At 38.9% G+C, this 23,878-nt stretch overlaps 1 protein-coding gene across 2 annotated transcripts in view; it reads right to left on the bottom strand.

The window, feature by feature from the left end:
• The window catches only part of Map4k5 (mitogen-activated protein kinase kinase kinase kinase 5), a 92,442-nt gene that overhangs the window by 34,310 nt on the left and 34,254 nt on the right, over positions 1-23,878 (bottom strand). For both annotated transcript variants that reach the window (XM_034514003.2, XM_076941813.1), the window contains exons 3-13: positions 19,816-19,906; positions 19,304-19,368; positions 16,559-16,614; positions 14,823-14,870; positions 14,691-14,733; positions 13,540-13,612; positions 9,467-9,598; positions 8,067-8,129; positions 6,275-6,356; positions 5,276-5,392; positions 1,122-1,200 (exon numbers count right to left, since the gene is read on the bottom strand). In XM_034514003.2, coding sequence (XP_034369894.1) covers positions 1,122-1,200; positions 5,276-5,392; positions 6,275-6,356; positions 8,067-8,129; positions 9,467-9,598; positions 13,540-13,612; positions 14,691-14,733; positions 14,823-14,870; positions 16,559-16,614; positions 19,304-19,368; positions 19,816-19,906 — 849 coding nt within the window. The remainder of the gene's footprint in view (positions 1-1,121; positions 1,201-5,275; positions 5,393-6,274; positions 6,357-8,066; positions 8,130-9,466; positions 9,599-13,539; positions 13,613-14,690; positions 14,734-14,822; positions 14,871-16,558; positions 16,615-19,303; positions 19,369-19,815; positions 19,907-23,878) is intronic.

Below are 23,878 nucleotides of genomic sequence, written 5' to 3'. Positions count from 1 at the left end.
CAAAAGGGCTGAAGCAGCTGACACCACTGAAGCTGGCCCTCGCTTTACTCCTAACTTCATGTCAATGGGGTAAGTATCTAGAAAGTGGAATTGCAAACTACAATATACCGCAGAACATGCTTTTTGCAATTTTGGAATCAAGAATATACTAAAGGGGCTGAAAAAAAAATGGCTCCGTGATTAAGATAATTTGTGACTCTTGTGCAGGACCTAGATTTGGTTCCTAGCACCCACATGGTAGTTCACAACCATCCCTAGCCCCAGATTCAGGGGATCCAATACTCTCTTCTGACCTCTGTAGGCACCAGTTACACTCATGCTGTACCTACATACATGTAAGCAAAATACTCATACACACAAATAAAAAATTAATAAATTAAAACAAAGAATATAACATGAAGTACAAAGGCTATACATAAAAGACAAATCAGATAACATTAATAAAACATTATATAGCTACATAAGATAAATACAGTTTTATCAAAGAAGGTTATCTTTGGTATCTGGGCCCACAAAACTTTTCATAAGAAACAACAAGGCTCTGGCAAGATGGCTCAGCAGGCACATAATAAACAAATAGTTTTGGAAAGAAGACAGCAAGCTGGGCACTAGCAATAACAAAGGCACTGAGTCTAGAGTTATTACTGGCTTATCCATGACACACCCTGTTGAGTGAGCAATGGGTAAGGAAAGGCATTCTTTAAAGAGCTGAACATTTGGTTTGAAGAAAATGGACTTAAACTGGGGGTGGGTTGGGGTGGGGGAGGTGGTACACCCTACAGTCTCAGAACTCCAGGGACCAAGGAAGAAAAGTCACTGAGTTTGAACCTGGCCTGGGTAATACAGCCACCTTCCAAAAAATAAGATGCAGACAGTGATTTAATACTTACCTGTAAGAATTCTAATTGGTTCAAATACTTAATGAACCATCTTATCTCATTATGGTTAAAAATCTATTTGTATTGTTAGCATGCATCTCATTTTATAATGAAAGAAATCTTGAAAAAAATACACACCTATAAAGCCTCAATTAGTCTAAGATTTTATAATCCCCCAAAACATAAGAATACCCAGATCAACCCTCCAACACCACCAATGAAATATGTATACCAAGCACATACAGTTTATTTCTGAAGCTGTCCGCTCAGCTCTGGAGTTCCTGTTTGTTGACCTAATGGTATGACGAATGATTGCATGGGGCTGTGAACATAAGCATAACATACATACTTAAAAAATTTCAACAACAAATATGAGGTTAAAACTTTCTTTTTAAATGATTGCTTATTGACAACTATATATATCTACTAAAACATTTCTAAGAAAAACAGCAGCAACACAATGAACAGTAGATGCTGTAAACACATATTCAGCTGTTCCATGTTTATGCCATGGAAAACTTTGAAGGGATTCAAAGTCAGACAAACCCTGACTACAGAGTTCATTTCAGGAAGACAAAGGATATGAACACGTTCAAAGTTAGACAACACTCAGTGCCATTTATTAAGAAGAGAATTACTACTAAAACCTTCTGTACTGGCCTCAAGAACATAGGCTCTGCACTCACTCTACTTGGGGCCCAAACTACAGCAGGTGTTGGCTGTGCAGTATTTGGAGATGCATTAGACATAGAAAGTGATTACATGACGCACGACAGAAGTATTTGCAGGAAGAGCAGGTTGGTAATTATTTGACAGCACTGAAATGAGGTCAGATGAGGGAGCTGTGTGGATAGACTGCATAAGTCACATCACAGAAGGCCTTGACTGTCAGATGATAACTCTGAATTTTTATTTTTTCAGCAGAAGGAAATGTTTGGAGACTTTACTGGAAGGGAGTGGCAGCACCAGGGACAGCTTTAAGAGGAATTTTGCATGTGTATGAGGGTGCAGTATTAGGAGACATACTGGGTAAAGAGAGACTTTAAGCTATGGGGCTAGAGTTCATTAGTTCAGAGTCCCTGGGGCTCTTCTAGAGGACCCAGTTGATTTTGCAGCACCCACAAGGCAGCTTGCTCATAACCATCTGGGATTGTAGTTACAAAGGATCTGATGCCCCTTCTGGCCTCCACAGCACCAGACACACACGTGATGCTCAGACATATATGTATGCAGCAGCAGCAACAACAACAAAAGCTGATAGGCATTTAAAGAATGAATATTATAAATTAAATGAGTAATCTACCACTTTCACCTCTTAGCATAAGTCAGGCTCGTGTGAAGCCATGCCTCCAGTTCAGCCCTTAGCTACCAAATTTATGATGCTCAACAGCTATCAATGGCTCTGAAAGTGGGCTGAGCAACAGCTTTTCCTTCCTCCATTTCAAGGTCTACTACTGTGCCAAAAGATTTCAACAGCTGAAGTGAATGCACAGATCTGGGCTTAAGACACTGTCAGACAGCTGCATGTAGTCCACCTCTACGAGTTCCTCCTGGGCCATCAGCAGCTCCATACTACCTTCCCAGTCTGATTTTTGAACTTGTTCTCTCACTTCCAGCACAGTGGTACAATGGTCCTACTTGAATACAGACTTCATGGATCCATTATGATCTTACTCATCATTGGTATCCCATCTTCCCTTTTCTCCCTATCTAGTGTGTATCTGAAAGTCTAAAATTGTAAGTAATCTCCTATGACTCACATCTAAATAGGCCAAATTCTCCCCCTACAACCAGCATCTAACTCCTGACTAGACCTCTCCATATGGAAGCTGTTCAGTGTAAAAATAAACGCATCCTTCTCCCTAATCCTGACTTAGCTCATGGTTCTGCCTCAGGAAGTCCTTTTATCCACTAGGTTTTCACACTGAGATCTGGCAGCAATTCTCATCCATCTCGGCTGAGACTCACTCACTGTGTTTCACTCTGGCTGTGACTCTGAATCGACTGTCAACTCTATCCTGCTGCCCCTGGTAGTCAGCTCTTTAACAGACTTTAGTCTACAGCCTTTGCATGGTTGGACAGATGGTAGGAGGCTTTATGTCCATGACTTATTTCCTACTCCAGCCAGATTGAGTTGTCTTTAGTTCCCCAAGTTGTATACTTTCTCTGTTACCTTCAGGCTTTCAAAACATGCTAGGATTTCCTCTAGGATTATTATTATAATAAATAATAATCATTTATTATTGGGCTGGAGAATTGGCTCAACAGTTAAGAACACTGGCTGCTTTTGATTCCCAGTACCCATGTGACAGCTCATGAGTGTCTATAACTCTCCTAGAAGATCTGCCACCCTCAACTGGGCAAAACACTTGTACCCATAAAATGATAAAATAAATCTGAGAAAACAAAACAACCCCAAACCCTTATCCTTGCTCTTTTTAATTCTCCGCCATCCTTTAAGCATTTGGCTCTTTCCTGGTGTACCTATGGCATTCCTCCACAGTGCTCTGTATTTCCTACTCCATAGGAATTATCAGTTCTATCAATTTTGTATTGGCGTTCTGAATTTCCTTTGAGAATAACCCACTATCTCTGAATGCAGGGACAGGGTCAGCCTCACATCACTGTACCCATGATATGATGGAAGGTTCTGTGTTTCAAGGACTGGAAAGAACAGCATATTACTAAACTAACAATCAAACAAACAAACCAAAACCAAAAAGGACTCAGCAAGTAGGCAGAAGGAGGGAAGCCCAAGGGTTTGTATCTTTACATAGTTTACATAAGCTGGGAATTAACTAATTAATATCTAACAACATTTATGCTGTAAGTTTTAAATTAAAAGATTAAATCTGCTTGCTGTTTTCAGAAAGGCTTTCCACACAGTGGCTCTGATTTGACTAGAACTCACAGTAGAACCTAGGCTGGTTTTGTGTAATCCTTCTGAGTTCTTGTTTACAAGTCAAATGTCAATATTCCTGCCATAAAATTTTGTTAATCTTTTAAAAAAAGAATTATATTATGTGTATGTGTTCATGCACACATGTGGAGATCTAAAGGACTTGTGGGAGTCAGTTTCTCATTTCACTATGTGAGTATCTGGAATCAGACTCAGGTCTCACGTCATCAAGCTTAGTAGTAAGAACCTTTACTAACCAATCAGACATCTTGCCTGCCCAAGCTTTATTAATCTTAACACTAAAAATAGTGATCTTACTATTAGTGTGTGTGAGGAATTTATGTGTGGCTGGTTTATTTAATGTTTGCAATTCTAGTTAATTTAATATCAAATAAAAATTATTTAACAGAATTATAATTATATGAAGCACTGGGGGAATACATATTATCTTTTAAAGGTTCTATAAAGACTGTTTTTTTTTTTTTTTTTTTTTTTTTTTTGTTTTTCAAGACAGGGTTTCTCTGTGTAGCCCTGGCTGTCCTGGAACTCACTCTGTAGACCAGGCTGGCCTCGAACTCAGAAATCCGCCTGCCTCTGCCTCCCAAGTGCTGGGATTAAAGGCGTGTGCCACCACCGCCCAGCAAGACTGTATTTTTTAAGCACTTAAACAGAACAGTGGTACAGTTACTGAGCAGAAATTTCCTTATTCCTAATGTACATGTTGTGCTTCTACATATGGTACACTCAAAATAATCCCATATTTTCAGAGAAGACATGCATAGTAATAGACTAGTTACACATAATTATACAAGAAACAATACTTATGAAAAAATATTTTTCCTATTGAGGATTTCAACTTACTTCTTTAGAACTACCTATATTTTGTTAATATGCATAAATAGGAAAATTAAAAAATGATCAACTCAACTTACAAGGAGTTTCTTTTATAAAAACTTACATGCACATGTGTTGTGCCTAAACCTTTCCTTCTTGTTCCAAAGTGAGATTCCTAAAGCCTCTATTTCCTAGGCAACAAATGCCATTTCTATATGTTCTTAGGGAGATCACAGCTCATGACAAGCTGCAATCTGGCAGAAGGCACCTCTAGAGTTCTAGGCCTGTATGAGGGGTGGAGGAGGGTGATCTCAGAACTCGGTTGAGAACAGGAGTAGGAAAAGCCTTGGTGGGCTATAATTAAGTGAGTATGTATACAGAGTTTACACTGTTAATTTTTGTGGCTTCACCCATTTTAACTAAGTTGATGGTGTAAATTAAAAAATAAACTCTCAACTGGGTATGGTGGCTAACTTGGGAGGCTGAGACAGGAGGATACCTGAAAGAACTCAGGGTTAGCCTGATCAACATATTGATCCAGGCCAAGCTGGATCCTGTGAGACCTTGTGTATAAAGCCAAAATTAAATGAATAACTGAAATAAATGGAATACATGTTAAAAATCTCCAAAAATTCTCCAGCACTTGCCTGTGTCCCACTCTTACCTCAAAGTCATCGTCATCACCTTCACTGTAGTGAGCGTGGTTGTCAGGATTGTTCACCTTGTCCAACAGCTCTACCGCGAGGGCCCGAGACAGACCTGACTGCCCAACAAAAGTGTGCTAAGTAAAAATCAAACACAATGAAATTTCACAAATGTGCCTCCATAGCTATAGTTTATAAAAAATGTTACCTGTGATTTTTAAGTCAGTAACTTGTAAGAAGAGATGGGTGTGCAGTCTGCATTGAGGCATGGGGGGTACAGAGGTAGAGGCATCGATTGCCTGTGATTGCCTATGATCGCCTATGACCACATCAGACACTTGTGCTGAGATCGGAATGTGAACCATTTCTGTATGTATAGTTAATTTAATCTATATTATTTTGTAAATTATAACCAGCTAAATGATGATGTTCATTTATATAGTATCCTGGTATACAAATGAATACTGTGGGATGTTCCAAAACAGTAGGGTGCAGCATGTTATATAGTCACATTCATTTAATTCAGGTAAATTATAAAGTTTTATTAGGTTGCTGCACTAATTACTTTCTCATACAAAGGTATTTTACATTATATATACATGCAAAATATATTATAAATTTGCATAAATTAAGCAAGCAATGAATTTTAGATGATAAGATTTTGCAGAGTATTCTCAAAGGCTGGGGTCATCAAACTGTAGTTTCGGCAAAATCTGGTGTCCTGCCTACTTTTGTAAATAAAGTTTTCTTGGGGGTTAAAACTGTACCTATGTATGTATACTGCCTATGGGTACTTTTGTGTCACAACAGCAGAACTGCATAGTTGTGACAGAAACTGTACAGTCCATAGATATTTATGTAGATAGAAATATGTAGTATCTGGTCCCTTACAGAAAGTAAGGCTGATCCCTGCACTCATCTCTGAGATGACTAACAACCTAAGTTTTACAGTGTCAACTTTTGTAGTGGCATGTCTAGCTGCCAGGAGCCTCAGAACCCTCTGTGATCCAGTGACTTACAGTCAGAAGCCTTTCAGCAGTTGGTCTTTTCTTGGGGTTTTTAGTTAGTGCTATTTTGACAAAATTATGGAATGTCGATGACCTTCAAATAAAAAGAGACAGTATAAAAATATTTCACTTGTATTAGTTTTCTGCTGTTAGTATATAAAATCATCTTAGGAATAGTTAGGAAGTGAGAAACAACATTCTGCTTTTTCCTTAGGCCTCTTAGTTCCATACAGGCCAAAACCTAAACATAAAGCACAGTATACCCCTTGTACATATGTGCAGCTGTTTTGTCTAAGTACTGTGTAATTAAACAGCAACAGTAATAGACAACTTCAAGCACCGCTCTACAGACAGAAGTCAGCGGGCCGTGTCTAATGCATGATTTAAGGTGCTGTAAGAGCCAAATTCCCTTTTCTTATTGCCTAATTTACAGAGCATTTTTTTTTTATTTCTATACTGAGTTAGATTACATGGAGAGTAGAGAGACTAATACAAGACAATTTAAATTCTAAAAGAATTTCTGGAATTCATAATGAAAGGGCAAAGAAAAATGAATGATTTTGGCAACCAAAAGGATTTCCCTGCTATTTGCATTGATGAAGCACAGAGAGGGAGAAATAAATAAATAAATAAAATAATAATAACAATAACAACAACAACAATAAAAAAAAGAGAAAGAATTCTATTTTCATTACGAATAACAAACAGGCTTCTTTATGACAGTGTGTCAAGATTCCACCAGGGGAAAATAGCTTAAGAACCAAGGAGGTTGCCATACACAACACAGCACATCTCAGCAGAGAAATGCCTCACTGTTTTGCCTGTGGTGACTTGTGAGAGATACTTGAGAGTAACAGTATGAGAGACTGCTAGGGAATCGCTGATGTTAACAGTGTCTATGGAATCTGACCATGAACTTAGTGTTGATATACAATACTCAATGTCCCTGAGTGAATATGAAGACATTCTTGTCACAAAGCCTTCTAGTTCTAAAATGCTAGGAGCTTAAGGCCAGTGTCAGCATAGAAGGGCCACAGAAAAGGGTGACGTGCCTGTCATTCTTGCCATCACTCTAGGACAATCTTGCTCCTATATGAAGTTGTACCCCACAGGTTATGGCATAATACAGTTCAGAGTCTACCAGGGGGAGGGGCTACTAGAATCTGAAATCTCACAGTATAGACTGTCTTATCAAAAAATAAATGGACATATACATTTGGATGCTAACAGACCTTCAAGAAATCCATACAACTAAGAACTATGTTTATGATAATAGAAACCTCTACTTGGTGATTTACTTTATAAAAATATATGTAGATTTTAATCAGAAAAATTTTCAATTTTTGCCACCTAGTACTCATGAACTATATCAATAGTTGCAAAAGAAAAAGGAGATTAAGGTGAAAACTACCAGTAAGTCCTTTGCACACTATGGAAGGATGATGCAAAGGCCAGAAGGACTGGTTGGAAGTGTCACAATATCTGGGAAACTTTCAGACATCACAGTCCAGAAAAGATAACATTTAATTAGTGGAAATAAAAAACACAGGGCAAAAAAATACGACTTTCCAAATCCTTCATGTATTCATTTCCAGCCCCTTCCCTTGGCACACTTCTTTCACCCCAGACAGCAGCACAGTGGAAAGCAGCTGTTTGTGAATGGCAGGGAATGGCAGACATGCTCACAGAGGGACAGCTATGCACCATGGGGCATGCTGCTCAATGCCTGTGAACCCTGAACTGGTCATCTAGAACGTAAGGAACCAACTGTCAAATCTGCAGCATTGTGTAATCTGTAACTCACCATTTAGTTTTGTCCTTTAGCTTTGGAGGCTGGAAATTACTTTTTGACATTAAGAAGAGAGCCCTGAAATAGGAATATTTCAGTTAAAGGCAATACTAAGATACTTCACCATTGCAGTTAACAGCCAGAATGAATATCCTGTTGTAAATTTGTATAAGACTTCCTCATGCAAAGGCCCTCATGCAAAGGCCCTCATGCAAAGGCACTGAAGACATTGCTTTGGACAAAAATTTTTTTTCAAGATTTATTTATTTTATTTATGAGTACACTGTAGCTGTCTTCAGACACACCAGAAGAGGGCATCCAATCCCATTACAGATGGTTGTGAGCCACCATGTAGTTGCTGGGAATTGAACTCAAGACCTCTGGAAGAGCAGTCAGTGCTCTTAACTGCTGAGTCACCTCTCCAGCCAGGACATAGAATTTTTTGATAGCCATGTTTTATTTTCTGATGACACTGGGGGTCAAACCCTGTATGAGCTAGACAAGCAATTCTACTGCTGAGATGTGCCTGCAGTCCTTAGCTTTTTATGTTTTGGGAATGTTCTGGGATACTTTTGATAGTTTTAAAAAAGATCTTTAAATGTCAAACTGGCCCTTCTGTATAAAACAAAGCCATAAAATGTTAGTTTCATTATTGCAGTTATCTATATAACCCATAGTATATTGCAGGGATTTATATAACTGTGTATTAGCTTATTACACAGCACTGACATATTACTTTAAAATTAAATTACAGGTCTAAGCAAAGCCCGCCATTTACAATTATTCTGGCAAATTATACCTATATCCTGATGTTTCCTTTATTTGGACAATAAATTTTTATACTGTCTTACTGTATACAAGCTAACCTACAAGAGTACTCTATGAATTCACCTTTGAGAGAGAAAGGAGAACTCGCTCCTGAATGTATATGCAGTGTTATTTGTGTGAATGTTCACCCTTGCACATGTGTGCAGTGTTTACCTTTCCTGTATGTACCATGTATGAGAGTGTGCTTGCCTGCCCATGTGTGCAGAGGGCTCTCTTCCTTTACTTCTCCATCTTATTTTGGGGGACAAGGTCTCTTACAGAACCCAGAGCTTTGTTTTGTCTAGAAAGGCTGCCCAGTAAAACTCTGGGGATCTGCCTATCCCTAACACCCTAGCACACGGGTTCAGGTATGTGGTGTCATGCCCAGCTTTTATAAGGGTGCTAGGATTCCAAGCTGAGGTCTATAATTGTGTGTAGAAAGCAACCTGCACAGTAAGGCATTGCTCTAGACCCCTGAGCAGGTTCTATGACATTATTTGTGGGCCCCTTACAGTACTTTTACTAGTGTGGTACATGTGAAAATGAGCTCATGACCCCAGAGTAATCAGTATTTCATCTTCCCAAAGTGTTGTAAGTAATGAGAACACCTCATTGGATGAAGGTCAAACATAGGTGGTTGCAGTTCTCCGAGCTCGATTGCTGTTATTCCGACTGCCCAGATGTCACAGAGTTGGTTGTAGCCACCATTCTTTTCCACTGCTGCAACTTCTGGAGCCATCCTAGAGGAGCCAGTAAGTACAGCATGGTTTATTTTTATTAAATGATATAAAATATGTTACTCTTTGCTATGCTCATAGACGGAAAGAAGGAAAAAAACCTTACCACCCTGCCCCACACCCCATTTCATTTTGGGTGGCTAGAGAGACGCCTCAGTGGTCAAGAGCACTGGCTACATGGGGCTCACAAACACTCTAGCCCCAGGGGATCTGAGGTTTTCTTCTGACCTCTGTGGGCACACATGTGGTGCACATATATATATGCAGACAAACCACCCATACACACAATCTCAATCAATCTCTCTCTCTCACACACAACAAAACAAAAACCAAAACCCTAAAAAATACAAAATAAGTAAAATTCCCTATTTAAAAATCCTTACTTCCTCTTCTGAACCCCCTTGTCCTGGAATACCGTTGTCTTGCTCTAGTCTGTGTTAATATTAAACACCTGTGCAGGCCAACATGCCTAAAGGAAGTGAAACCTCGGGAACACGTCAGCAGGAAGCTGAGGGTTAAGGAGCCTGCACATTTTGGAGGAAACTCCTGTAAATGCAGAGAGCTGTGGAGAGTAGAGTGAACAGGGGGACTCAACTGTGACTGAGACCCTGGGAAGGAGCCAGACACAGCCTGTTACTGTTTGGGACCAATACAGAAACAGAAGAACTCTCTTTTGTCTAAACACATCACCAAGTATTAGTAATTCATTTTATTTTAAAAAAGTGTAAATCTGGTCTGAAATTCTTAGAGGGTCTGGAAAGTACATTGAAAACAGACTGCCATGGTAGGGTCTAGATATGAACAACCTACTTTTATACAAGTAAATTCAGAATTCCTTGTGAAAATGATGTGGACCCACTGAAAGACTTAAATATGGAGGCAGCAACTCGAAGCACAGTGTGAGAGGAGGTGAGACCAGGCAGGCAGAGGAGTTGCAGGGAGCTCAAAAATACAGGGTGTGGTAGCCAACACCAGTAACTACAGCCCTTGGGAGGCTGAAGCAGGAGTTATCTTGAGTTCCAGGGCAACCAGAGCCACACTGAAGATCATGTCTCAGTAATCACCACCCTCTACCCCCGACTCACCCCCTTAAAAAAAAAAAAAAAAACCCAAACAAACAAATAAAAAAAAACAAGGGCCTCAAAACACACAGTGATAACATAAGGTGTGATGACGCCACTCAGGGGGAATATATAGTTATGTTGGATACCCCAAGCTACTATTGTTTTTTATATACACAAAACGTGATGACCTACATTTTTTGAAATACATAAGGTATTTTAACTTAAATGTGGAATACATGTGTTCTAAAGTGAGGACATAATATTTATACTAAACTTCTTTCTTGCTGTGATGGGGATTGAACCCAGGGATCTGAGCATGGTAGCCAAGTACTCTGCTGTTGAGTTACACTCCAACCCTTCAAAACGTGAATATTAAAGAATGCTAACATGGAAATGTATATACCTATGCAATGCTATATAACAGCCATGGGCATCTGATGAAAGAAGAAAAACCAATTTCCCTTGAGCCGACGACTAACAGCCAGTTTGAGACTTGGAAGAGACTGAGTGGGAGCCCAGAATCAGCAAATACACTTGATTCCTCTGGATTCCACTGGATGACTGTGTAGCTAACTGGAGTGGCACCTGACTGACTGTGTTTCCTAACTCTGGAGGGGCCTGAGCTTAGTCTGGTCAGCTCCTTGGTGGTGGTATGTGTGCTTCTGGGCAGCAGCAGAACTTAAGGTGAGCACAGGAAAGGTTTTCCTGGGAGGCAGAGCACACGGCCAGAGTAGTTGCAGATGTGTTTACAAGAGGACAGTCACAGAAAGTCTTGAGATCCTATAGATAATCTGGTCTGTCTATATTTCCATCTTTAATTTAAATGACACCATATCCTTAGGGCTTCTTCTGTTATTAAAAGTGGTGTGTGTTAACTGAAGAAAATGAATATAGGAAGAAAATACGGAAGAAAACAAGCTGTGACCTCAATCAAATACAGCTACTGTCTCACATATTTTTTATCTGTGCTTTTTACTTAGAGACAGATTATCTTTCCTAAGACTGTAGTCTATGGCAGTCTATGTACTAATTTTAACTTTTGATTTTTTAAAAAATCATGTCCATCTGGGCCTGATTGCTAACAATTCATCTTAGACAACATCCTTTCTAACGCTGTCATGCTACTCCTCTGAACTGACATGTGAAATCCCCTTAGCTTACTTGAGCCACTATTTTCTTGAGTCTCAATATTACAGCATCGCTGGAGAGCACACTGCATATAAACGCACAAGCTTCTGAAAATTACCACTAGTAAACATGCTGAGGCTACAGGACACAGAGGGGTCAGAGCCTTACTGATAAGACTCTCTACCAACTTTCCCTCTAATATACTTGTGATGGGGTTACTCAGTGACTCCAAGTATTCCAATTTGACTGAAAAGAAAGTAATTCATCTGTGCTTATGCTCATGGGGAAACATTTCTCCTATTTTATGATTTCTTACATGTGTTATTATAACAATTGCGGCTCCAGGCATTTTCCTTAGTGGCATATTCAAGATTTAAATAGTTTGGTCAACTCAGCCGTCCTCCTGTATTTCACTTGCTGTTGATTTTTGTTCCAGCTGGCAGACATGAAGCTTTACACCGCCATGGGGTGGGAACAATCTTTTCCTTTAAACTTTGATGCCGGCAAAGGCTTCGTGCCTCCTCTTCCATTCTTTGCTGACCTCTGCCTTCTTGTTTTTCTGAGTCTCCTATACCCCAGGCTGGTCTTGAACGTGCTTTGAGCTGAGGATGAACTTAGAATTCTCCTACACATCCAAGTGCAGAAAAAAATGTGTGTTGTGTGCCTCCACCCTGAGTTTATGCGGTGATGGGGACCGCGCATGCTTGTGAAGTGCTCTACAAATGGAGCTGCCTCCCCAGCCCAACTCATTTGTTTTTAAGCTTTATTTTATTTTATTTTAGAGACAGGGTCTATGTAATGCTGACTGGCTTGGGACTCACTCTGCAGTCCAGGCTGGCCTCACGCTCACAGAGCATGCCTCTGCATCTTCAAAGTGTGGTACCAGGTCCAGCCCTTTAAACCTTTATATCTAACTCTATCCTCTGGAAGAGCAGTCAGTGCTATTAATCACTGAACTGTCTCTCCAGCCCCCTTATACAACTTATTTTGGCATTATTTATGAGGTATAGAATTACTTTAAACTATTTTCAAAAACATAAATTATCCAAACACCATATATAAACAAACCCAACTTTTAATACAAACTTTGAATGTTGCCTGCTATAGTATTCATTACACTATTTTAAATATTACAGCAGTTTTCTTACATCAGTCTCCCTAATTCTGAGATTATAGGCATAATCCACATGCCAGGCTCAATCTAATGATTAATATGAGGTCTTCTATTATACCCTAAACTATTCATCAATGAGGATGGCAGTGTTTTAGAGAAATTACTATGGCAGTCATCAGTAGGCTACACCACACATGTGGGGCTGTGGGACACTAGTGCAGGGTATGTAGGCTTTAACAACTGGGAGTGTAGTCCTTGATTAAAACAGAAAATTAGAAGAGGTAATACAAGTCTTTCTTTTTAAAGTCTGTATTTTACATAGGCCCTTCATCAAGAGTTAAGGTTCAGATTTGCAAGTGAAGATGTGTGGACAGAGGATTTACTATAGGACACACTGTGACACACTACAGCTTCCACAGTGACATGTTTTCTGTGCTTTCTTTGTTTGTGGGTTTTTTTAAATTTTATTTTAGGGAGGGAGGTTGCATGGGCTAAGGGCAGGTATGAGGGGGCAGGGAGATGAACAATACTGGGGTGCATGACGTAAAACTCAGAGAGAATCAATAAGAAGAAACAAGACTTAGTTCAGTGCAGAGCATGAAGAAATGAGAACAGAATGCTGGGCAATGAGGTCTCACCAGTAAGGAGTACCAATGAAGGACTTCCTCTTCGCAATGGTAGCTGTGATTTTTGCAGCCACACCAAAATCAGCTGGCCGGGGAAAAAAACAGAGCAGAAAATTGGTAGAGTTCTTTTTGACAACTAGCACTTTTAAGTTTTACCCTCAGCACAGCATCATTAATATTTTAGGTATTAATGTTAAGAACTGTGCATAAAGTTAGTACTAAGATCTGTCCTTACTCGGTTCATAACATATTCATTAAAAGAAAATTTCTTAAAATTTTACTAGAATCAAAAATTCATTTTATTAAGTTTATTAAACTATTTTAATTACAATCACAATGAAGTTAATTTGGGGAAAAATGGAAAAACTAAAAACATGCAGAAAACATATACTTGAATTCCTTTAATCCTAAAACAGTAAAAGGTTATTACTTTGTCGCTACTTTTTGGAATATTTTCCTATATACAAAAAATTTTATATTTGTTGTTAAACTCGGTAATTGTGGAGGCTTGAATATGCTTGGCCCAGGAAGTAGCATTATTAGTAAGTATGGCCTTGTTGGAGGGAATGTGTCACTGTGGGGGTGGGCTTCGAGACCCTCTTCCTAGCCTTTCGGGAGCCAGTCTTCTCCTGGAGGCCTTTGGATCAAGATGTAGAACTTTTGGCTCCTCCAGGCTCTCGTCTGCCTGGCTACTTGCCATGTTCCTGCCTTGATGAACCTGTGAGCCAGCCCCAATTAAATGTTGTCCTTTCTGAGAGTCACCTTGGTCATGGTGTCTCTTCACAGCAATGAAACCCTAACTAAGACAGTAATAAAAATTAAGCACACTAGTTCATTGTAGCCATTTAATACGCCAGATTTACTCACAGATTTTCATAAATATTAATGATTTGCTGGAATGTACTCCATGGTTTCTATCTTTCTATCATAAGTAATACAACCAATAGCTTTATAAACATGACTTTTTTCATCTGTAAGATTTTCTCACGTTCAGTGATTTTTCTCCTTTAGGAATAAGTATCACAGGTAATGATTATTATGATTATATATATATATATATATACACACATATATATAATGTTATATTTTATATATATATATATTTGAACTTAAATATCATTTGATTTTTCTGTAAAAAAAATTAAGAATTCAAAATAACATACCTAATTTTACATCCCCATGGTCTGTTAATAAGATATTTGCACCCTAAAATGAAAGCACAAATACTATTAACTAGCAACATACAATCTTTCAAAACCCAGCAATTTAAATATTAATATATTAAGTGAACTTACTTTGATATCTCTATGCATTTTGCCTTTAGTATGCAAATAGGCAAGACCCTAAAGTTAAAAAAAGAATATTAGAAAGACAGTATCAAATATCTACCTGAATTACTGAATAAGAAAAACTAGACTTCCTGTCTGCTGTGGCCTACTGTCTTGCTTCTTGAAAACCAGTATTTTATATATTTTGCCAAGTTTCTTGTACGGTATGGTGATTGCTAGTCTCTGTTACTCCATTTTGACCAAATGTAGAAGTCTATTAGCTTGAGGGCATTTCAGAATTGGAACAGATTTGGGAGGTCACTGTTTATATAGCCTTGTTTCATATGCAGGGAACTAGAATCATGTAACAGGCTGAAGTCATAGTTACTGGGCCTGACTATAAATCTAAGTTGCTGATCTTTCTCTTTGGTTTAGCATCCTGTTACTTAAACAATGAATGTCAAAAACTAAAATATAAAGAAAACTAATCTGTCAGTAATTCTTTTCTATGAGCCCATGATTAGGTTTGTATTTTATTAAATACAATATATTCCTATTAGGTTCATATTGTGGAAAAATAAATTTTTAGTCATTTCTCCCACTTGAATACATGGATTTAAACAAACAAAGATTGAAAATATTTGAGAAAAAAATTTACCACTAATATACATGCAGATATCTTTGTTGTAATTCCTGAACATCAGTAACACAATGACTTAAGCAACATTTATGGCATGTAAGCTATTTATTGTAAGTAATCTACAGGTGATCTCAATGATCAAAGGAACATGTGGGTATGTGTAAATACTATGCCATTTTATGTAAAAGATGAGTAGCTCAAGATATGTATGTATTCTTGGAGTCCTGGAAACAATCCCCCATGTACACGAAGGATGCTCACATGGACAGAATTTACCTGTATTTGTCTCACAGAATGTCTTGGAGCACAAGAAAATGCACTGTATAAACTGACTACAATTTTTCTTGGATTTGATCAATCTAGGTTCATTTTAAAATAACAACTACATAGACATAAAGAACATCAATCTCACTTCTAAACAGACTACATAGTCTAGGAAGCACATGGAAGAAGCAAATCTCAGTAAGTATCAGTTGCGACCCCTCCCTATGTCTTAAAGCAGATGGACAATATTGTTAACACTAATTTTTGCAATGAGTAGTCTTTCAGAGAACTGGAAAAAATAATGCAGAGATGCTGAATCTCTAGTGAAGATACACCTTGTACATTAAAGTTCTCCTAGGCTCTGGAGTAAAGAAGCACACACATGCTTTTATATACTGATGGAACTTAGAAAAGGGCGCTCTGCAATCGATGACCTGTATTTAATGCCAAGCAGAACAAGATCTGCAAACACCCTCCCAATTCTGTAGCAACATTCTGTTCACACTCTTAAAGCTTGAGGGGAAAGGTTAGACAACTTCTTACAACTTACAAGTCTACAGACTCACCCACATTAAACAATGTGAGGTATGGCTTTCCTCAGCTTTGGTGGCAACTCATGCCACCCAAGTACCCTACCACACATGGCCATCTGCACTTCAGCATCAAAGAAGACATGTGACCACTGTGCCCTCAACATCTGCTGAGTAAATCCTTGCAGATCATTCAGCTTTACACAATTACAGCACTGAGGCTGGACTGGGAGAGCACTGTCTTTTACTCTTCAGCTTTTGGACAAGCTACCACTTTACAGTTCCTAACTGTGAAACTGCCTTTCTTGCTACTTACGCAAATACCGTACCTGCAAGGTCTCTCTGCAGACATAGGCTATTTGCAATTCAGATAATGGTCCAGTAACTACAAAGATAAAACAACAAAAAACATATTATCATTTGAAGCTAACATTAAAAACAGTCTAGTTATAAAATGATAAAGCAGAATATAACTTGTACATGTATCTTCTAACTAAGAGCAGATAGCATAACTTAAGAAATGAAACAAATCCTGAGACTATTAAAGTCAATTCTGAAAATAAGATGTTATTTCCAGGCATCTCTGGACAGTGAAAATGTAAAGTATCCATTATGGTTAAAACTTAGTACAAGTGGCACAGGCAGGTCCGTAGAGAGCCAGGACTGTCAGCTCAGTCCTCACACAGTCTCAGGATCAATGCCAGGAGCATGGCTGACCCTGTTCGAGTGAATTACTTATAGAGGCACAGAGCAATGGAGGAAGACCTCCCTCCGCCTGACCTCCGAGAACATGCTAACACATGCATATACAGACTTTTTTTAAAATTTAAATTACTGTGCTTTTTAGTATAATACTTAAAGGAATAATACTCCTTATACTCAACTAAAAACAAATAATAATCAGGCATTATTTTTATTTTATTTTTGGTTTTTCAATACAGGGTTTCTTTGTGTAGCCTTGAGTGTCCTAGAACTAGCTCTGTAAACCAGGCTGGCCTCAGACTCACAGAGAAACACCTGCCTCTGCCTTCTGAGTACTGGGATTAAAGGCGTGGCTACCTGCCCTGCTAACTAACGATCAGGTTTCAATGCTGCAAACAGAAATTTCATAAAAATGTCTCAGAACGCCTTTAATCCCAGCACTTGGGAGGCAGAGGCAGGTGGATTTCTGAGTTTGAGGCCAGCCTGGTCTACAGAGTGAGTTCCAGGACAGCCAGGGCTACACAGAGAAACCCTGTCTCAAAAAAACCAAAACCAAAACCAAACAAAGTCTCAGAACAATTCTTTAAGCATAAAAGGGAAAGAGGTAAAATTTACCAGCTGCATTCATCATATTTTCAATAATTCTCATTTGTAAAGTAAGAGAGGTAAAAATTATATCTAAATAAAGACTTTTCCTAAAAATCATAACTCTTTATGAAATCTTAGATTCAGTGACATATAAATGTTACTATTTAACTAATACTTTTTAAAAATAATAAATGGAGAAAAGAAAATATTCATTCTTATAATACACACACACACACACACACACACACACACACACACACACGAAATTCTAAGAGAATAGTTTTCTTTCTTTTTTAAAAGTAGGGTTACTTTTTACTGAATTTTTTTTATCTTTTGAGACAGGGTTCTATGTAACCCAGGCTGGCCCTGAGTCGTTCCCCTACATAATCAAGGATGTCCTGATCTTCACGCCTTTGCCTCCCACATGCTGGGGTTATGGGTGCACCACCACATAGGCTCTCATTAAAGCTCTTAAGAGATAGTCGACACCACAGTATATTCTGTACTTCTAATATTTATGTGGCAAACTTAAAAAAAAAAAAAGAGAGAGACTGAGTAGCCAAGACTTTTATTTGTTATGGTTGTTTGTTGTGACAAAATTAGACAACTTTAAAGTTTACAGTTGAATGATATGATACATATTTATCATAATTCGGAATTTTACTTACTTTCCGTTTCCCTCCTTAGAGGCAGTGACTTACGATTTTGCATATAATCCTCTCATTTTGCCATGCGTTCACACTCATGCATATTTATAAAAATAAAAATTCAAGAGTCTAAGCATGATCAACTGTTATACATATTTTTGAGGAGAAATATTCAGGCCAGCATATACACAGCACTGTTATAAACTGTTAAGTACAGCTATGTTCCCTCGTCCCTGGCCACCTGATCATCTAAGGACTCATGAGCTTTCTGAGCTACAGCAGTGGGACCGCACTTTTGTTTTTACATCGCTGTGGCTATTTCAGAAGCCACACTGATGTCGATGACTTTCAATGTAAAGACTTTTAGCATAGAAATGTTTTCAAGTACTTTCCATAATTCTGGATGAATTATACATATCTGCAACAGGTCTTATTAAATAAAGAAAAGAAAACTATTTCATAAAGATTTTTTATTACAAATTTTAGAAATTCAAGAGGCTGCCAACAACACAAAAAATGAAACCGTGGAGGCCCCACAAAAACTATTTCTCAAACGGGTTATGAAGAAAAGCCAAGTTCAACTGAGGATACTGTCTAAATTACAAGAATACTAAATATTCTTTCTTTTCAAACTTATATTTTAATAAAAATTGCTAGAGTAATAAACTCCCTCCTGACAGCTCTGGATGTCCAGCTGACCCTTTTTATGACCGTCTTATAACAAAGCTTAGGTAGTCCCTTGGCATACGCCTTTCTGCTTTCTTAGAAATGACACCTAAGTATTTACATAATTTTTAGGCAGAGCTTCAGTTGTGCTGACTGGCCTTAAACTCTGGATGTTTCTGATTGTGCCTCAGAAGCATCTGGGGTAAGAAGAATATACACCAAGCCCAGGTAAAAAGTAAAAACTATATTGTACAGGTATTTATGGATCTCTTAGTTCAGGCTCAAACAAAATTAGCTGAATAACCAAGAGCAACATTTAAGAATTCCTAGTTTTTAAACCTGTCTCTTGGACAAGAAAGAATGTTAGAGACTAAATCTACACAACTCATTTCCCTTGTTAGTTAGAAATGTCAAACAACAATCAGAAAAGGCCAAAGTAGGCTTTAAGATGTAAAGTTGCATTAACAGTACCATGATAGATATCCTGAAGTGATCCGCCACCGCAGTACTCCATGCAAATCCACAGTTTCTCCCTACTAATATGACAAGGAAAAGAGAATTAAGTGAGAGTGTGATTCCAGCTACTGAAATGTGTACTCTACAGGCCCATGGCTGCCTCTCTGGGCACACTGGGCTCAAGGCGCTCTGCAGAGAGCCACAGGGTACTGGCAGAGCCATCCTCCCTCAGCACACGTGAGAGCCCATCAGCTCAGATCTCTCTCAGTTTGAAGGAGGCTAGGATATGATCTGTTCTCCGTTGTCACTCACAGTGCTCCATCAAGGCTGCCAGACAAGGCATGGTCATATACATAGAGGTGCTAATGTTTACATAGGAGGGAAGATGGCAAGAAAACCCTGCCAGATTCAGAATTTCAGACAATGTTTTCAAAATGCACACATATGGTGGCATTTACACAAGAGGAAGGGAGAGGAGTGGGAAAGAGAAAATGAAAAATAGTCAAATGATGACACTCATATTTTACCTGAGATAGCTTCCAAAGTAGGCTACGATGTTGCAATGTTTACATTCTTTAACCATAAATATTTCTTGTTGAATCAAAGAAAAATCATCACCTGAAAAACAAAATAAGTTGGTCACCATGCTACTCTAAATACATAGAAATATGAGAAGACTTGTAGTGAAAATTTTGGTTTTTCTAAAAACCACACAGATATTACGGAAATACGGTTTCACTTTAATCCCAGGTGTGGGATATGGGACTGCTTCAGACTGTTCATAGCAGCTGACTATGATTTACCCCAAGCTCTGGCAGGCGAGTGATTCTGCCAGCTGCAGATAGTTTCTGTGACTGTGTGACGTTTGGAATTCTGGGGACTTGTCAGAGGGTCTATAAATAAATGCTAGGGCTCCAAGTGTGCTGGTGGTAGTTGTTGGTTGGTTTTGGTTTGTTAAGTAGTCGTGCACAAAGAAATGAGAAGAAATTAGATATCGTGACTGTGAAGATCAAACTTGCCCCAAGGAACCTGATGCCCCTAGTCAGCAGGAGGTAGTCTATCCTTTTTCCCTCCATCCTTCTCTCTCTCCAATCTAGTGTTAGAGGCTTGAAAGGGAGGAAAGGGGTAGAGAAGGGTGGGAGAAAGAAGACAAGCTACAAAGACTGTGTTCTGCAGCTGTTGGAGTGAATATTGCAGCATTATCTGTTGTGCCTATTTGATCTATTTAAAACTTAAATTTTAAAAATATTTACATAATATACATTATATAGCCTCATGTGTGCTAGAATAGTACTCTCACCACTGAGCTATAGCCCATCTCTGTGAGTGATCTACACATTAATGAAAGTGGGGTAATGAAGGCACCACATCTTTTACTTGACCAGAGAGAGGGGAGGGTAATGAGACTCTGTGTGCATGCCTGTGCAGTTAGTTCAGAGGTCAGGACTCAGTGTCCTCCATCACTTTCCACTTTATTTGTGAATAGTCTCTCAATGAACCTGAAGCTCGCTGACTAAGCAAGCTCAGCCAGGGAGTCCCAGGGCTACTTTTGTCTCTGTCTCCCAGGACTGGGTTACAGGCACACCACCAACAGCAGCTTTTCTATGTGGATGCTAGGGGTTCAAACTTGGGCACCTACTCTTGGACGACAATTTACCCACTGAGCCATCTTCCCAGGCCAAGTTTCCCCCACTACCACTCTATCTAAACCCCAATGTCCCTTTACGTACAGCAGTTCTGTCTGATAAAATTAGGTTCAACACTCAATACACATTTATTTACAATCATAACTCCTAGTTGGACTGTTCCATTTGCATGCACACACACTGAAAAAATCTAGATTTCATGTAATAATAACATGTGATGTTTATTTTTCTAGGTCTGGCTTATTTTATTTTTATTGAGCTACAACCTCCAGTCCCTCCCCACCTTAAAAACTATTTTAACATAGGGTATGGCTAAGTTGACCACACTGTGGTGGTTTGAATATGCTTGGCCTATGGGAAGTAGCACTATTAGGAGGTGTGGCCTTACTGGAAGAGGTGTAGCCTTGTTAGAGGAAGTGTGTCACTGGGGAGGCAGGGCTTTGAGGTTTTATACATACACACATAGGCGTGCACACACACACACACACACACACACACACACACACACACACACACGCATGCATGCTCAGTCTGGCATGTGTGATCCAGGTTCTCCTCCTGGCTGCCTGTGGAAGATAAGTCTTCTCTTGGCTGCTTTCAGATGAAGATGTACAACTCTTGGCTCCTCTAGCACCATGTCTACTTGGATGCTGCCATGCTTCCTGCCATGATAATGGACTGAACCAACTGAACATCTGAACCTGTGAGTCAGCCCCAATTAAATGTTTACCTTTTAAGAGTTGCCTTGGTCATGGTGTCTCTTCTCAGCAACGAAATCCTAACTAAGACACCCCAGGCTTGAACTCCTATAACCTGCATACTGTAAACTTGCAATCCTTCTACTGTAGTTTCCTTAGCCTAGAAAATCTCTTAAGTTTTAAAGTTACTAATCTATAATCTGGCATTGAACATCAATTTAGAATCTGGCATTAAAGGTCATGATTTTATTATAAACAAACAAAAAATAATTTTAATTTTATTTGTGTTCAAAGCCAAACTGGGAAACAGAGTGCCTTAAGAATAAAATACATGGGGATTGCCTAGGCTTTAAGTGGCACCAATATTTCTATTTCAGCTTTATTCATTTTCTATCACTAAAAACTTTTGTGTGGGGGGCATATGTACATGTGTACATGTGTGGGTACATGTACCCATGCAGAAGTGGAGGCCAAGGGAGGATGCTCAATGTCCCATTCATTGTTCACCTCATTTCTCTGCAGTAGGCTTTCTCACTGAACCTGGAGCCAGGGTGGCAGACAGCAAGCTCTAAAGTTTTATCTTCTGTAGCCATCCCCACAGTGCTGGGTAACAGGTCTGCCATGTAGCTTTTTAGCTAGAAACTTTTAAAAAACAAACAAATGTTTTAGAAAAGATTTACTCTGTGTATGTGTGAGTGTGCAGGTACCCAGGAAGGCCAGAAGAAGCTGCCAGATCCCTGAGTTAGGATTTCTACTGATAGGATAAATGCCCTGACCAAAAGCTACATTGGGAAGGAAGGGTATATTTCGTCTTAGAACTCTCATCCATCAGTGAGGGAAGGCAGGGCAGGAATGTAAGGCAGAAACATGGAAGCAGGGGTCACGGAGGAATGCTGCTCATTGCTTGCTCCTCCTGGCTTGTTCTTACATACTATAGGACTACTTGCCAATGGATGGCACTGGCTGTCATGGGCTGGGCCCTTCCATATCAGTCAATAAATTGTTCCACAAGCTCGCCTACAGGTCCCTCTTAGAGAGGCATTTTCTTACAATGCCCACCCAGTTCAGAATGGAAGTATCCAATGAAGAGAGGGTTACAAATAGTTTACATTGTAGAGTTTTACAGATGGAAAGGATAGACTGTGACAGACTTAGCAGTTAGGAGGCCATGCTGCTCTTCCAGAGGATCTAATGCCTTTTTCTGTCATCTAGAGGCACCTGCACACATGCACACACACTTACACACAGAGGATACATATAAAAGTCTTTTGAAAATGGAAACTATGGGCCTGGGGATCTAGCTCAGTAAATAAGAGTATCTGTGGCACAAGCATAATGACCTGAGCTTTTATTCCCAGAACGAACATCAAAAAGCAGATGTGGTCATATACATGCTTCTAACCACAGTGCTGGGTGCAGGGCAAAGACAGGATGACTGGAGCCTTTTAGCTGTCAGCTTATCTCCAGGTTCACTGAAAGACCCTATCTCATGGGAATAAAGGAAAGAATTAGGGTCGGTACCTCCATGTGTACACACACACAGACACAGACACACACACACACACAGATAAAACTGTTTACTTCTCTTTTTTAAAAGGTCATTAAGGTTTTAAATAGAGTTCTAGGAAGCAAGAATGTCCCACTGAGCTCGAGTAGCTGATGGTCTTGTTCAAAGCACATCTCTATACCTGTCTTGACCTTTCCCCTCTTCCATTCTCTTCTTACACTCCCAGGAAACAGGATTTCCTGGTAGCATAATTAAAAAAAAATCTATTGAAAGATATTAGCACATTCCTACTTATTTAGAAAACTTTAAAGAAATACACTTAGCTTTTTTTTTTTTTTTTTGTAAAATACTGGATTATTTCATGAATATTCCTAACAGCATTTAAAAACAAAATAAAACAAAACAACAACAACAAGAAAATCAAGCAAATGAACAAACAAAAGTATATCACACTAATTATCCAGGACAATGACTTTCTTAGTGGTGCCCAGCTTTAATCCCAGTACTCCAGAAGGAAAGGCAGGAGGATGAGTTCAAGGCCAGCCTCATCTATAAAGCAAGTTCCAGGACATCCAGGACTTTACAGAGAAACCTTGTCTCAAAAAGCTAAAATAAATAAATAAATAAATAAATAACTATGAAAAAATAAAAAATAAATTAAAAAAATCTATTCTCATAAGCAAGATTCACAATACTTAACATACCACAAAGTGCCTATTTTAAAAAATATCCTTGTCAG

This window comes from Arvicanthis niloticus, chromosome 11 (assembly GCF_011762505.2).
Source record: "Arvicanthis niloticus isolate mArvNil1 chromosome 11, mArvNil1.pat.X, whole genome shotgun sequence".
Lineage (NCBI taxonomy): Eukaryota > Metazoa > Chordata > Mammalia > Rodentia > Muridae > Arvicanthis > Arvicanthis niloticus.
Note: the sequence above shows the minus strand (reverse complement) of the source record. Positions and strands in the feature narration are given on the sequence as shown.